Genomic DNA, 17,323 nt, shown 5'->3' on the forward strand with positions numbered 1-17,323 from the left:
CAAATAACAAAGGTGTACATTACACCCGATGGTGTATTCATATCGTGGATGGAGAGGCATATTTTACGAGTTAGATTCCTCCCAACAACGGATCGAGAGAACCCATATCGCACTCCCAACAATGAATAAAGTAGTATATCTCATCCGCCCAAGTAGGGACATGTTCCTCTCGACAATAGATGAAGGAACCATCTAACTGTTACATTTGATGGCTTACTAATTCCATAAGGGAATCGCTCTGCGTGCCCTCAATAGGGATACATAAATAACCATGATCATTCATTCATCTATTCATTCATGATGCATCCAAGAAATAGAATGATAAAATACTATGAGGAACCATGCTTGATGTATGATCTACCATATTATATCCATTGGTGACAACTTCTTCCACAGGTTGCACTTCTAATATGAACTACTAACATAATCACATATACTTCATAGTAACAACCATATCAATACCATAAATTTAAAATGTAAAAAATCAATAATCATTTCCAAATGATACCTTCAGATAAAATTTTTAAGTTTGTCAAATCATAAAGACATGAGACATCGATATCTCAAAAATCCTTGATCAACCAGAACCCTAATTAAAATAGCTCAATTCAATTAGACCTAAGGGAACTAACATCAAATCCTTATAAAACTGGTTTGGAATCATTCTAGAAAGTCTAATTTAGATTTGATTAATTTCGATTAGGTAAAGTATGTTTGCACTAGTCAAATTGGTCTGAAATCACCCTAAACTAGCTTAAACCGATCAAACTTGTCTGATTTAATCAATTAGTGAACTCAAACCAATAAAGAGAAAGAAAATTGGACTATGTTATTTAGTGCTAGCCTAACCGACCCACCTAAGTCTTCGATGAGTTATGTGTGTTGAATCTCCAATTTTGATGGTGAAATCAATTGATGAGTTTACAATCTAATCTATGTTTTGAGTGACGTAGGACTAACGTCGATCAGAAAAGATAAATCAATTAAAGCAGGAGGAATCAGATGTTGGACCGGAGTGGAACATGTTAGAAGATTATACGTTGGAGGATCAATCGACGTATCGATAGAAGGCTTCGTGCTATGAGTTTAGGAATTAAGCTGAAGGATCATACATTATGCGAAGGAGATCAAAAGTAACAGAAGTCAATATGTCGATTGGGTAATACACCGAAGGAGAGGATGATGCACCGGATGAACTAATGATATATTAGACAACATAAGATTCATGCTTATAATTGTGTGTCTAGATCGAGTTAGTTTAGGTCTAATTAAGTCGGTATTTGGCGAAACAATGTCAACTCAATTAGAGGCCAATTGAGCCTCAATCAGGGCTGAATTAAGCCTATTATTTGGCCCATTCAATGTCCTATAGTAGGGTTTGGCGATGGTATCGCCCAGACACAGTCTTCAAGATTGTGTCAGATAGTGGTATCGCCAAACTGGGCGGTGGTACCGCTTAGACACAGTCTCCCAGATTATGTCAGGTGGTGGTACCACTAGATTGGGCAATGGTACCGCCCAATGTTAGTGCAATAGGTGGTAGGTAGTACCACCCAGGCGGTGGTACTGTCAGGACCCGGGAAACCTAGGATGAAACCTTTTTTTGCTCTAATTTTGAAGTCATTTGGGGTATATAAATACCCCAACTATTCCTGCATGGAGATGCAAGAATTAGCACGAAATTAAGTTAAAAAAAGGGGGAAAGAATACTTGAGAAAAATTGAAAACTCTCTTAGGATTTAGAGTCTCTTCCTCCTAGAGTTAGAAGTTTTCTAAGGGAGGAGTGAGGTCTAAAAGAGAGGTTATAAAGGTTCTCCCCTGAGCCTATCAAAAGGAGAAAGAGTGTAAAATGTTAGTTAATCTTTACCCATTGAAGAAAGATCGGTAGTGGAAGCCGGTGGCCTCGAGTGAAGAGGAATCGGGAGTGGATGTAGTTCACGTTGACCGAACCACTATAAATCTGGTTTGCATTTACTTTAAGCTTTCCATCTTCATATTATAAACTAATTCACTATGCTTACGAATGCTTTCAAGTTAAACGCTTTCCGATATTGGATTTTATCGAACGTAAGATTTTTGAACCAACGTGATTTTATCGCTACACTAATTCACACACCCGCACCCCCATGTGCCACCCCCCCACCCCCCCCCTCCCCCCCACCCCGCACCCCCCTTTTTAGTGTCATATTGATCCTAACAATGTGCATCATACATACTTGTCCTAAGTAATAGGTTGGGCTGAGATACAATGAGTTAGATAGAAGAGCAACGATGTAGGCCTAATTTCGCAAACTGGGCTAACTCTCACAAACAAGTTGGGTTGAGTCTTACCACTGAATTATGCCATGTTTGTCTTGCGGGTTGGGTCGTATCTAGACACATGAGTTGGGGTTGTATCTAATCATATGTATTAAGTCTTACCTACCCACATGAGTTGGACCATGCCTACCCACATGAGCTTAGTTGACCCGGCCTAACAGATTAATTTGACCCAAGTTAGACCCTAGTTAGACTCCTCTTATTAAATTATATTATAATATATTAAATTATTAAAAAGTAACTCAAATCCATGAATTAAGGAATTTAAATTCATCTTAAATTTAAAGCTAATTAAATCATAAAACATCACACATAATTCTTGAAACATACACATACACACACATACATACACACACACAAATATATATATATATATATATATATATATATATATATATATATATATATAAAATAAATAAATTAAAACTATTATATTAATTTAAAAATAAAAATAATTAATTTAAATCAAACTTGAAATTCACTGAAGCTTGAGAGACTATTATAAGTCAAATAATCATTTTAACATCACAAATCAATTATCATTATTTATTAATCATAAAATTTTAAAATTAAAATACTATTATGCATAATAAAATTATCATAATCCTATTATCAAATATTTCAATCAAAGTTAATTAGAAAAGAATAAAGGATCCTACCTCTCATTAGGAATTCTCTTTTTGAGGAATCCTCTTCTCAATCCTCCCACCACCGAGCATAGTGAGAAATAAGTGAGAGGAGCCTCCTTTAAATAAGAGAAGATGAGTTCTCCCGAAAGATAAATAATAATTTAATTTATTTTTATTTTACCTTCACACACAAATATAGAAATATAATATTCATTTCTTATAGTTACATTACTCATCAGAAAATAAATTAATTAATAATTTAATCGATTGGCAAAATTTTTAACTTGTCCATATGATTAAGAAAATTAATTTTAACCATTTCCTTAATCATACTACACAAATAAGGAAGCTAATAATAAATAAGATAATACATTATTTATAATAATTAATTTATGTTAAGGAAGAAAATTATCGATAACTATATAAGATGTATGGGTTAGGAAAATCCGACTTATGTAAAGAAATCTCATACGGTGGAGACACAAGGTAAAATATGCCCAAGACGTGTGAGTTGGGAAAACCCGACCTACGTAAAGAAATCCACCATAATGGAGGCACAAGACTAATATGCCTGAGATATGTGAGTTGAGAAAACCCATCCGAATAAAGAAATCTACTATGATGGAAGCACAAGTTAAAATTTGTCTAAGGTGCACATGCCGGGAAAACCCAACCCATAATAAGAAATCCTAAATGCTCACATGTTAGATAAAATAAACGTTACACTTCAAGCCCCTCTCTTGAAAGAGTCTCAAAGCGAGCCCCGAAACACGTCTTCAATGGGAGAACAAATGATAGAGGAAATAATGTCAACTAATCATCCGATATATCACCGTTGCATGGTGCCCGATGAGGGAAGATAAAATGAAGCTTCCTTCTTATCATTTATGACGAGTAAAGTAATTGCAAGCTTCCTTCTTGCCATTTATGACAAGTAAAGTAATTGCAAGCTTCCTTCTTGTCATTTATGACAAGTAAAGTAATTGCAAGCTTCCTTCTTGCCATTTATGATGAGAAAGATAATTATAAAATTTATTTTTTCTATTTATGAAAAGAAAGATAACCACAAGCTTCTTTCGTACTCTTTACGACTATGTATAAAAGCTTAAGGAAAAAATATGACCCTTTTTCAACCACTCGTGTCTACACTTAGAGACTTAAGATTGCTAACTTGAGCATCGGAGAGATCAGATCAAGAAACATCTTCCGACCTTAGTCTTTATATAGGTGGCACCTCGGGAGCTATGTATTTTCATCTCAAAGACACATCGGATAATCTTATGCATACGAGTCCAAACTTCATCGAGTTGACCAAGATATCAATAATATTTTCCTCTAATAGATTGAAACAAAAAAATATTAAATCTCTAAGGGTGTCGTACTCTACAAAATTGTATCATGGTGGGGGTGGTGTATCAGATAAAACTTAGATTAAGTTAGTTTAAAGAGTAAGGTATCGAATGCATAAAAAAATTATGAATTCTTGTATATAGTGGAAAAAACTTGAAGGAGGTTTTTTTTATAGTGCGACTTTAGATTATTACGTACGTAAATGCACATTAAAGTTGGGGATGGTAGGTGCATCTCTCAACCTTGATGGAGTTATGATGCGTTGAATCTGTAGGACATGTTTGTAACACAATTGATAATGTTCGATGGATGATGGTACAATGGTCATGTAGCCAATGAGATATTGGTCACATTAGATGTTGATAACATAGCATTAAGGTATTGTCCACATAACATCGAGGAGTTGAGTATATAACATTGAGATTTTAGCATCGAGGTATTGAGCATAACATTGAAATTTTAGGTGTTGAGTATATAACATTAAAATTTTAGCATCGAGGTGCTAAACATATAACATTAAAATTTTAGCATCGAAGTGTTAATATAATACTGAGATATTAATCATATAATACTGAAGTGTCAATCATGTAACACCAAGGTATCGACCATGTGACAACTAAGGTATCAATTATATAATCATCTTCTTGTCAGATATATATAAAAAAAAAAGAAGATAAATCAGTACATCATGTGTTAGTTACATCATCTTCTTATCAAATATAAATAAATAAAAAAGGCAAAAATAGAAAAATAGAAAAATAGAAAAAGAGGACCAATCAGTACATCAGCATAAGATTGACCAAAACAAATAAAAACATAAATTTTCCGACCTACCGGATTCGAACCAGCGACCTAAGGATATCTGAAATCACTACAATCCTCCGCTCTACCATCTGAGCTAAGGTCGGAGTGATATCAATAAATTTTGTTAAATATTAAGGTGTTAAACATATAACATTGAAATTTTAGAATTGAAGTGTTGACCATATAACAGGGAGATATTAATCATATAATACTGATGTATCAAGTAACAAATAAAAAAAAGATAAATCAGTACATCACGTGTTAGTTACATCATCTTCTTATCAAATAAAAAAAAAGGCAAAATAGAAAAAGAGGACCAATCAGTACATCTGACCAAAACAAATAAAAATATAATGTTTCCGACCTGCCGGATTCGAACCAGCGACCTAAGGATATCTGCAACGACTACAGTCCTCCGCTCTACCATCTGAGCTAAGGTCGGACTGACATCCACAAAGTATGTTAAGAATTGAGGTGTTGAGCATATAACATTGAAATTTTAGAATCGAAGTGTTAACCATATAACACTGAGATATTAGAAGTGTTATGTAACAAATATAAAAAAACAAAAAAAGATAAATCAGTACATCACGTGTTAGTTACATCATCTTCTTATCAAATATAAATAAATAAAAAAAGGTAAAATAGAAAAAGAGGACCAATCAGGACATCAGATTGACCAAAACAAATAAAAATATAAAGTTTCCGACCTGCCGGATTCGAACCAGCGACCTAAGGATAACTACAACGACTACAGTCCTCCGCTCTACCATCTGAGCTAAGGTCGGATCCGTATTAGTGAGTTATGTAATAAAATTTAGTAGGATAGTTATATTTGCATACTGTACACCGAACCAACTCGGCAAGTAATTGACATTGAATTAAACTTACGATTTCAGTAAACACATTGTTCGACTCAGGCAAGTGTTAATTTACAGTACAGTTGGAGTGTCAATTTTCAGTCCAAAAACTTGATACAAAATTAATACCTTGATATGTCCATAAAAAATAATCACTCTTCAACATAGATAAGTGCAAGATTTCTGAAAAAATACAACTTAAGTTTATAACACTTCAAATATTTTGCACGTTGGTCTAGAAATATCTTTATAACTTGCATATTGTTCAGTGAGTTCAGCTGGACCTTAAGATCCAAAACCATAAATATCAAGTCCCTTCCCGTGGTATCAGTAGTAGTTATTCGTAGCACTGTAAGTAATCGTTGTAATATCATACCTTATCTATCCTGCAGTCCGCATAGCAGCATTTGTTATCTCCAGCTATAAGCTCAAGACGAACGGGCGTCTGAGAATGTCAGGGAACAAAAAAGAAGCGTCAGAATAATGAATTGCGAAGACAGTGAGAACGAAGATTCACGTCAAAGCCTTGTCTGATACAGTTAACACCCATCACCGACGGTGACTTCGAACTGCATGTCATCTTTATACCACTCACTAGTGCATCGATCCTCACCTTTATCTGGAGGAAAATACGCTCCTCTTGTTTCCTATGGTCATACCTCTTGTTTCCTATGGTCATACGTCGTTGTTGTCGTGGCCTCATTCCTCTCCGGGAGGACATGAGTCTCTTTAGCTGCTACATGCATGCCCCTTCCGGTAGTATCAGGAATACAATAGGCAATGTATAAGCGAAGAATAAAATCAGAAGCAATGGAAGCATATGCAAACTTAAAATGACCAAACTGAAATAGGACACAACCAACAAGGGAGCACATCATAAGCTCCAACATCAAAATTAACAAACATGTCTTAATGTTTGAAACACCACAATGCCTTGCAAGCAAACAGAGAGAACCATGTCAAACAGATGTTTCTGAAAATAATTTGTATAACAGTTTTGTGTTGCATGGAGGATTCTGACAAGCTCTCTGCCGAAATCAATTTTGGTGCTAGCATAAACCCAATACAAGAGTTAAAGGAGGATCTTAAAGAATAAAGGTAACAGTTGAAAAACCAAATCACAAATTCACTTGACAACATTGCCCTCGTGTTTTAGCAGCCAAGAGCAAATGCGGCGATATGTTATTTCCTTACATAAAGGGTCTCTTTTCTACCAAATGGTTTCAAATAACCAAGGAACACAAAGAGCACAATATTTCCTTATCAATTAAATTTACATTTAAAATGACCATTTGTATATTTCTTCTTCTGTGAAAAGAAGTGCCTCCGGATAATTTGTGTTGAACCACATGCTAAGCAAGTAGTTGGAGCTATAACATCTAATAGCATCTTCCAAAAAGCATGTAAAAGCTAGGTGGCTGAGTTTTAATAGCCATCAGAAAAAAAATATGTAAATGTACTAGTCTAGTCTGATTAGGTGAGAAAAAGATGAAATGCAGCAACTCAGGGAAGAAATCTATATGACAGGAAATCCAGAACAAAAATTGACTTGGGCATTCCATCTTGATATAACATTGACAAGACGACTTATTTTCCATAGTATAACTCTCCATCATGCAAGTGTTAGAATTCTAACTTCAATGTATAACCAACTCAAATGTCATACACCCAACAGGAAACCTTGGAGGTAAAATGACAGCTTAAAGAAATCTGACCACATCAGATTAGAAATATGCATCTCATCAAGGTGGAAATTAAGAAACAAAGAACAGGGAAAATACTAACAGGAGAATTATTCATTACTCATCTATATTCTGAAACCAGTACAAAGTAAAGATCTGTTTATACTTTGAGCAGACCCACAGGGTATGAAAAACAGATACATGTTCTTTATTATAAAGCTAGCTCCCAATCCCCAACACTTGATTGAGACATGTAAAATTATAACAAGCACCATATAATCTATCAGTAAAGGTAATAATGCACAACAGAAATAACTGCATACCTATTAATATATTGTCCAAGTCAAGGAAAACCTTTTTGTTAATGAAAGTAAGACTGGCATATATATCACATCAGAATGTGACAGATAATCCACAAGGCTCCTTGTCTAAACTAAAGCTCATAGTATCAAGATTAGCCAAGGGATTTGAGAGAGACGAACCTAAAGGTGTCAAATAGATGGAAAAGGAATCGTATTATACGTAATAGGAAAAGAAAATCTTTAAGCTCATATTTTTAATTTTTGTGGTTTATTTTTTATTTTAGAAATTCTTAGCACGCCACTTCATTGAAAAACTAAATTATTCTTATACTTCAATTATTACACTGTAACATGCTCATCTTATAACCACCATTATATGCCTCTTAATTTGAGTGCTCTTAGAACATGGGGCATCTCAAGAAAAACCTAACTTTTCATAAATGTCTCATTTTTCTGTGATATGTGAAAATATGATTCATTATTGCAGCTAGAACAGAAAGCTCCTTCCTGCCCATATATTTGCAAACTTACATTCTCTTCCCACATACTTCTCTCCTCTCTGTTCGTCTCTCAACTTTCTCACCTTATACTCTACTGTATTGCACTAGACAATATTATACACTGTAATAGAATAGAATAGTACAATATGGTGAATTGTACACTCTAAAGTATAGTCTACATTTTATTAATATTATATTCTACACTAAATTCATTTTTTTTTCATACTATAATAAGACTATGATGCTCATATTGGCATATTATTCCACCATACTCACATCGATGAATGACAGATTCTAGTATGGGTTTTCTCCAACTCAACCAAAAATTGTCTGCACTCTGTTAGTCTAGGCTAAATTAGATTCTTCTATATCATTGACTACCGTTGATGAATGACAGATTCTGGTATGGGCTGTCTCCAACTTGACCCAAAATCATCTGTGCCCAGCGATCCTAGGGTAAATCAGATTATTCTATCTAATCAGTTACTGAATAAGAGAAAAAAAAACAGAAAGCAGCTATCATTGGTTGCATCATTCCTCTAACAAGAAGAGAACAACATAAGAAGGGCAAGAGAGATGATTGAAGGGGAAGAGGAAGATAAATGGTGCCCTGCTCTCGGAGCCAATTGGAAGGACCTTTTAATCAATATACAGAATATATAGATCATTTCAATTTCTGTCCATCACTGCTAAGTGACAAATAGAGAAATAATTCATGGGATTTAACATCATGCCCTCTGGTAACCTACCCCCTTGAAGCAGATCCCATGGTGTGAAGGAAACAGAAGCATAAGAGGAGACGATAAATACAAGATAATAAAGTACCAAGGAGAAAAGATATGATAAAAAGAAAGAAAATAGTTTTAATATAGTAATAACTATTTTTACAATTAGTTTTATTTTATTTTAAAATACATAATGTACTTTCAAAGTTAAATTTTAAAAGTATATAAAAAGTTGTTCTGACCCATTTTAGATCAAATCCCCATTCCTGTATATCAAATGCTGGACCATAGCTAGTACAACAACCATGCAGAACAATTAGTTCCCTATCACATTCAATACACCACACCCAAATTTGAGCAACAAAGACATATGATACAATATAAAAGAGTTTAATATAAAATAATATGGTCTATGCATATAGCACATAGTAGGCACAGGAACGTGCAGGCAGGCCAAGGAAACTGAACATTTGAGTCAAACTTATGTATTTAATTCAAATGATATGACTCAGCTCTTATAGATAACAGTTTAAATTAGGATGCTTGAATTAATAATTGTCTTAATCAGAACTTAATCAAATACTTGAGATTAATTAAAGCCTTTCATCTTTCCCAATGCCATAAGCTGTGATACCCTGACAGCCAATTGACTTTTCGTGCTGCCTCTTTCCCATGACTCTAAAATTCTGACAGCTAATTCAACTTTTATACATCACTAGCATCTAGAAACACCACAGATGAAGCACCAGAAATATTCAATTTTCAATTCCATCTTGAATCCCATGATCTTGCTCTAGCCACATCAACTTCTCACCATCAGATATTGTCATGACTCTAGTTGCCAAATGTAGCTATGTCAACTGTGATGTCAGTCCCACTTGTGAACTTGGAAACAGAGACATTTCAATCAAACTTCAAGAAATGGAACCTAAACAGTTTCGTTTCAGTGTTCTTCAATGCCCATTTTCTAACTCTGGAGTAACAGCATGTGAATGAAAATAAACTGCACGCTATTGATGCTTATCAAATTAAAATAATCTTCACAGCATAAATCATTAATCCAGAATAAATTGCAATTCTATTGTGCAATGCAATATTCAAATGCTAAAAGACATTAATACAGAGGTCATAGCTAAGAGAAAACAATTATTTAGCAGAAAGCATTGGTATGAAGTCAAACAAGGATTATAATAAAATCAACAGTGCAAGAGATCTACCTTAAACCATAATGATGTAGGGATTAGGGAAAGCATGCCGAGCATCCACGAAGCAATCATTTATCAATGTACATGGTCAAAGACTGAAGGAGGATATGTTGAATTGACAATGATCAAACACCAGCAACTAACAGAAAACAAAGCTGTAAGTTTGATCAAATGTTAAATCAAACATTCACTAGAGATCTATTTAACTAATTCAGAATTCACATGCTTAAAAGAACCAAGTGACTCCTGAGGTAGAAACCTTTAGTGACACTACAGAAATTTTACTCCATAAGCAGGTACCTAAGTACAACATGTCCAAAATGCAGTATATATCATAGCATGGTGAAGCATAAAATTAAACAGCAGTAACTTAGTCTGCAGATCACATCTCAGAGAAGACGTGATTACTCATCAAGCTCCAACCAAAACAAGCTACCATAATCCTCAAATCCAAACTGACAATCCATAATAAAAAGATAGAATCCAGACTAAGTTCCAAGAAGAGGACAACATCAAAATAGAAGTATAAGGTCCAAAATACATACATCCATAATCAGAGAGAAAAATAAATAGAAATAGTCACCATATTCAAACAACTGCTGAATTGGAAGCCTTTCGCGATATCCAGCACCAATAGACACTAAAACCCATGTAAATTGGTCATCAAGCTCCAATCAAAACAAGCTACCGTAGCCCACAAATCTGAGCTGACAGTCCATAATAGAAAGATAAATTTTGAACAGCATTGACTGTTACACAGAACATGGGGACTAAATTCCAAGGAGTGGAGAAACATCAACATAAAAGATAAGGTCCAAAATCCATACATCCATAATCAATGAGAAAACTAAATAAAACTAGTCGCAGGACTCAAGCAACCATTGCATTGGAAGCCTTTCTCAATATCCAGAGCTGATAGACATTGAAAACCCAGGTGATCTCTAAATGACATGAATAACCACGGTCTCAGTATGAAACTAGAACAGAGGGAACACCAATCAGCGAGACAATCCAACAACAAGAAACAAAAATTAACAGAATAGATTAGTGCTTTAGACCAAAAATTTCTGAAATATTGGTCTATTGCATATATTATATACCTAAAGTGGTCCATATCCACCCATTGGTCCAGTTGGTGGCCTCGAGATTGGACCTTGCCCTGTTGGAACTCCTTGATAAGAACTGGCACCTCCACCTCCTTGTTGAGCAACTGACTGAGCTCCCTGGAAACCTGGAGGGCCCTGCAACCCTGGTGAACCTTGAAAACCTGTAGGTGCATGATACCCTGGAGGTCCTTGATATGCAGCATTTCCCATTCCGTAGGTTGGCACCTGTGCTACCTGAGGACCGGTTGGAGCAGTTACAGCTTGCTGACTCCCTGCTGCACCAAATGCAGCTGCAAAAGCAGGGTTCAAAGAAGTAATCATGGCCGGCGTGATCCCAAAAGCTGCAGGATTTTGCCCAGCTGCTGCCAGTAGAGCCAGCACCGCAGCATTTTGTTGCATCCCCTGACCAAAGGCTTGTGTACCGCCCATGCCAAGGAGACCCTGTCCTAACATCGCAGCTTGTTGTGCTAACCCCATATCTGGGGTCCCTGCATAACCAGACCCATTGAGAGTCCCTGTGCTGGAAGCCACATTTGGCGGAGCAGCAGGAGTTTGAATGGGCGCCGCCTTACTCTTGTTATCAGTGGCTCGCTGACAGTAGAGCAGGTGACCCTCAAAATTCTTGTTTGGCTCCTCGAGGGCCCTTAGAGCGCCCTCCACGGTCTTGTAGACAAAGAGGGCGTACCCTTTTGGCTTCCCCGTGTGACGATCAAAGCCAATGGGCCCCTCCTCAATCTCGCCGTACTGGGAAAAGAAGGCAAGGAGGCGGCCACCGTCAACGTCAGAATGAACGTTCCCCACGTATATCTTCCTCGAGACGTTGTCCTGATGAGAGGCGGGGCCAGGGCTAGGGTTAGGGTTTTGGTGGTGGTGCGGACCCGGGTTGTGGTGGTGGACGGAGGGGGCGGAGGGGCCGGAGGAGGCCAGTTGGCAGGAGGTCATGCGATTCTCGATGACCTTCTGGGGGCAGTGGAGGGCAAGTCGGGCAGAGCTGCGGTGGCGGAAGAGGACGAAGCCGTAGCCCTTGGATCGGCCGCTTGCCTTGTCGACGATGACGCGGCAGTCGTCAATGTCGCCGTAGCTGGCGAAAGCGGCACGGAGGCCCTCCGCGGTAGTGTCCCAGCCGAGGCCGTGGACGAAGAGCTTGCGGTGGGAGGGGTCGAGATCGGCGACGCGGCGGATCTCCGCGAGGGTGGCAGGGTCGGAGGCGGCAGCGGTGCGGAGGAGGCCGACGAGCTGGTCCCTCGACAGCGGCTCCAGGAGCGTCCCCACGTCATCATCGTCGTCCTCGCCACCGTCGTCGTCGTCAGAGGCCGGGGCCGGAGTGTAGACGACGGGCTGGTGGTGGGCCTGGGAGAGAGGATCGGCGGCGTGGTTTAGGGCGCCGGATAGAAGCTCATCCTCTTGGTCGACCTTCCTCTTCTTGGTAGCCATGGATGCCGACGGCACGGTTGCTCTGGGTTTGGTTCGCTTTTTAGGGTTTTAGAATCCGTCTCTCTTGTGGGTCATTTGCCTCCTCTTTGGGCCTTCTTGGGGACGGAGGCCCTTTGTTGGAGTCTTATAGGGTCCCGTGCAAGAGCACACAATTAATTTCCGTTTGACAATTTTATTTTATTTTTGTTTCTGAAAACTTGAAAAAATGGGAATCAATTGCAGAAAAAAATGTTTTGGAAATTTGCTTTTATTTTTTCTTTATCTGAAGTATTTCAACGTTCCTGAAACTTTTAGAAGCAATTCCAGTGAACTTTTCACTAGTTATATGACCGAGATGTAATTTTAACATGGCTTATGTTTTAATATTTTCAAAAATTAGAAATACAAAATGATTTGTGCACTCTATATTTGTTTTTTCTATTTATAAAAAGTTTGTTTAGTGTTCATCTTTTATAATTTTTGCATTCTAAAATTAGGAAGCTTTTGGATTAAGGCAAACTCAAATATAGTTGAGTTCCCACCACTATATACTTTATGAAAACAATTAACAAATATCAAAATTACCAACATGCTTTTTTTTCTCAATAAATATTTTTTTTTTTACTTTTGGAGTTAAAGAAAACATAAGACATGAATATTAATAAATAATAAGATTTATCGTATCGTAACGTATCATTTGATATGTACAAGAGATCGATATAGGTGATACATCAATATACATCATATATCATGTGTTCATACTCGGTATAGTTTGATATAATTCGGTATATATCATATCAATAATTAATCAATACATCAGTAAAAATCGATAAAAAGAATCATGCTAAATATATAATTTTTTAAAAATAAAAAAACTAATAATAATAAATATTATTATTATTATTATTATTTATTTTGAACAACAAATAAAGACATGCAAATTAATCTTTGTGTACTTGGAAATTATTTCATGCCTTGGGGTTAGAACCTTTACATTGCTTGAGATTTTCTTACAAAGAAAATTTGCATCAAAATTTGTAAAATTGAAAAGTTTGTTTTTGAGATAAGTTATCATTATATATAATCCAGAAGATAAACATTATTTTATAAAGAAGAATGCTTATTTAGAAATGCACTAATGATATTGATCGAGAATCTATTATCAGCAAACAGGTGATTGCCACATCACTCTCAATCCGGATGAAAATTAAAAATAAGACATAAGTTTCCTTCTCATCCGTTATGACAAGTAAGACTATTACAAACTTTCTTTTCATCTTTTATGACAAAAAAAGATAATTACAAACTTCCGTCTTTCCCTATGTGACAAGAAAAATAATCGTAAACTTCTTTCTCTTATTTTATTTTGTGACACATTATAAACTTCCTTCCTCTCTTTCACTTAATAAAAATACATCATAAACAGAAAAATAAAATAGGACTCTCTCCTTTCTCAAACTTCTCGAGCTTATATTTAAGAACATCATATTATTAACTTGAGTATCGGATGGATTGGACTAAAAGACCTCTCCCAACTCTGGTATTCATGCAGGTGCCATCTTAGGAGCACAATACTTTCATCACGGGAGCTCGACACCTCCACTTTAGAGCCACCTCAAATCCACCTTAGAGCCACCTCGAAGCCATTTTAGTCAATCATATGCATATAGGTCTGAATTATGTCAAGCTGACCAAGACGTCAATAACATTTTTTTCTAACAATTTGACGCTAGAAGAATGGCTCGATGTTGTAGAAACATCTATCTACCAAATCTCTCAACAAATACACTAGTGAGGAGGCTTCACCTCCAACCACAATACTTTTATTCAGGAGGGCAATTGCCATAATTCCCATATGAGGATATATCCACCTTAACACAAACACCGATGAGACACTAGAATTTGTTTATCGACTTAGGTCCCTTACCCCCAAAGGATGAACTCGAGCCGCCTGCTCGTTCCCACCAAGGTGTTCTTGCTAGTCATAGATGCTTTGATATTTTATCACTTTATATTACTTGTTGCATATATATATATATATATATATATATATATATATATATATATATATATATATATATATATATATATATATATATATATATATATATATATATATATATATATATATATGTTGTAATGTTAATGGATTTATATAATGGGAATTGGATCGTAATGATATCATGATAATGAGATCGATTCACCTTTAAACACAAACCCTAAATAATCCTAGTCATAAGTTACTCAAAAGAGATATTGAGATAACCGAATAAATTGATATGTTATATACCGGTCCATATGATGAAGGTAACTGGTCTCATAGCTATTCATGTGGGGACACAGGGCTACAATGTATGTGCTCATTGAAGAATGAGTTCACTAATTGATCCGCTCATAAAATGTCAGATGGTTAATAATACCTCATTATCAGTCAACGATTCCGTTGTCGTAGTGGTATACTTGGTCCTTAGACTTGAGACACCAAGGATATCCTATATGAGTACTCCACTCTTTAATATTAGATTTATAGGTTTGGAAGTTCTAGATCTAGTACAACCGGTCATCGAGAGTGGTAGTCAACCTTACGAGAGCTATTGAGTATCGATAGAGGATCATCTGCTCTCGGTGTTATGAGAGAAATATCCTATATGTTCTTCCTCAAACGAATCCCTAGCTAGAGTTATTCAGATTGAGAGAGAGAAAGAATTCTCTAGGGGAATCCGATTAGAGCGAGACTCAAGTAGAAATCGTATGGGTTTGACAACACCATGTTTGGTATACGGTCTCTAGTATATTAGATGAATGAGGGACTATAGGTACATAGTAACTAAGGACATATTGGACCAAAGGATTGGATTTTCTTATATCGTTTCAGGGTTGCGGCATAGTGGCCTAATACGTCCGTAATCGATGAGTCGAGTGAGTTATTATGAAGATAATAATTCAGTGAGCTAGAAGGAGTTATAATAAGTATGACTCATAGCTAGCTCGATATTGGGCCTAGAGAGTCATACACATATGGTAGGCATTGCGATAAGTAGAGGTTCGGATATGAGATATCCGTTGGAGCCCCTATCTTATTGGATATCCAATAAGCCCTTGAATTATTTGATCCTATGAATAAGATCAAATAAGAGTTAATGAGAGATTATTAGATAGAGATCCACTAATTTAAGAGGCTTGGGTAGTTGGATGAAGATTCAGTACCCAATAGAGTAGGATCCATTATAGTTAAGTTGATAGGGGGTCTCTATAAATAGGAGAGAACTAAAGGCCCATAGGCTAGAGACTACTTAGTTGTCACCTCCTATTCTTCTCTCCCCTTCTCCTCATATAATAGGTGCGGAGATTTGTACAACAATTTGAGGAGCGTCGTCACAACCCTGCTATGTGGATCATCGCTAGAGAGGAGGACACTTAACCTCCTTCATCCTCTCCTATAGATCTATAGTGGTTCAGGGATATATGATCTCCCTAGGTAAAACACAACTATCTCACACGTGAATTTAAGTTTCGCGAGTTTTTGCACACCAATCTACGCACGATGACAAATGCCTTTTTGAAAAATTTGGGATTTTTGTTTTCTATTCTTTCGCTGCGTATGTGATGCTACCTTTAGATTTTTCTATAGTGGTATCAGAGCCAAGTTGTTCGTGCAAAAGATTGGTTTTGAACGTGTATGTTTTGTTTTAGAAAAACTTTTGACATCAAAATCGTTGATGAAAAAGATGAGAAAGGGCAGCAACTATTGCTACTCCCGTAGGTTGGCCAAAGGCTGCTTGCAACCTTAGCTGAGAGCTCTAAGGGAGGTCTCGCCCATCTGCAACAGGCCACCTACATGTAGGGGCCGCAAGCGGCCGGGAGGTGACAATCGTCCGCTCATAGGCAAGGCTACTTGCATGTGGGCACTACGCTCGCCTGTAAGGGTGGCGCGTGCGGGCGCTGGGCCCTTGGGCGAGCCCCCTTACAGGCGGTGCTCGCTTGCAGAGGTGGCACCCGCCGCCCAAGGGCGAGCCCTTGCGGGGGCGCTTGCATGTGCTGCGCCCATGGGGGGTTCGCTTGTTGGGACGGTGTCGGCTCACTACGCGCGTCGCTTCGGGCACTATCGTTGAAGGGGCGGCGCTTGCCCACGGGCAAAGGGGACGCTTGCCTGCTGCGATGGCGTCATAGGCATACCGCTCACGAGCGAGCTGCCCGTGGGCAAAGACGGTGTCCACACCTCCCCCACACACCCCCCCTTCCTCGACATAGTGACCACCGCCGGTAGGGTGGTGACGTGTTAGGACTATAGCTTGGAGAGTCCTAATTGAGAGGGACATTCATGTAAAACTGTTAGGACTCTAGCTAGGAGAGTCCTAATTGAGAGGGACATTCTGTTAGGACTCTAGCTATGAGAGTCCTAATTGAGAGGGGCATTCATGTAGGAGA

The 17,323-nt window shown here is 37.4% G+C and overlaps 1 protein-coding gene and 3 non-coding genes across 5 annotated transcripts; all 4 read right to left on the minus strand.

Moving 5' to 3' along the window:
- Positions 1-5,122: 5,122 nt before the first annotated feature.
- TRNAY-GUA (transfer RNA tyrosine (anticodon GUA)) lies at positions 5,123-5,206 on the minus strand. The gene is given in 2 exon segments: positions 5,123-5,158; positions 5,170-5,206. It is a non-coding gene; the product is annotated as a tRNA-Tyr (tRNA).
- Positions 5,207-5,460: 254 nt separating this feature from the next.
- On the minus strand, positions 5,461-5,544 carry TRNAY-GUA (transfer RNA tyrosine (anticodon GUA)). The gene is given in 2 exon segments: positions 5,461-5,496; positions 5,508-5,544. It is a non-coding gene; the product is annotated as a tRNA-Tyr (tRNA).
- Positions 5,545-5,806: 262 nt separating this feature from the next.
- TRNAY-GUA (transfer RNA tyrosine (anticodon GUA)) lies at positions 5,807-5,890 on the minus strand. Its single transcript is given in 2 exon segments — positions 5,807-5,842; positions 5,854-5,890. It is a non-coding gene; the product is annotated as a tRNA-Tyr (tRNA).
- A 1,202-nt stretch (positions 5,891-7,092) lies between these two features.
- On the minus strand, positions 7,093-13,001 carry LOC103973935 (UBP1-associated protein 2B-like). 2 transcript variants are annotated; one of them, XM_018821625.2, is made up of 2 exons: positions 11,477-13,001; positions 7,093-10,515 (listed from the first exon to the last, which is right to left on the minus strand). In XM_018821625.2, the coding sequence occupies exon 1, from the start codon at positions 12,914-12,916 to the stop codon at positions 11,477-11,479; it is 1,440 nt and encodes a 479-aa protein (XP_018677170.2). In that variant the 5' UTR covers positions 12,917-13,001; the 3' UTR covers positions 7,093-10,515. The 2 variants fall into 2 exon arrangements, with proteins under 2 accessions (XP_018677170.2, XP_009386889.2); XM_009388614.3 differs by lacking the exon at positions 7,093-10,515 and adding an exon at positions 11,143-11,353.
- Between the last annotated feature and the right edge of the window lie 4,322 nt (positions 13,002-17,323).

The sequence above is a fragment of the Musa acuminata genome, chromosome BXJ3-7 (assembly GCF_036884655.1).
Source record: "Musa acuminata AAA Group cultivar baxijiao chromosome BXJ3-7, Cavendish_Baxijiao_AAA, whole genome shotgun sequence".
NCBI classification, from domain to species: domain Eukaryota; kingdom Viridiplantae; phylum Streptophyta; class Magnoliopsida; order Zingiberales; family Musaceae; genus Musa; species Musa acuminata.

Bases quoted from the DNA above. Each gene is read 5' to 3' on its own strand.
- LOC103973935 (XM_018821625.2), bottom strand. From the start codon at position 12,916: ATGGCTACCAAGAAGAGGAAGGTCGACCAAGAGGATGAGCTTCTATCC.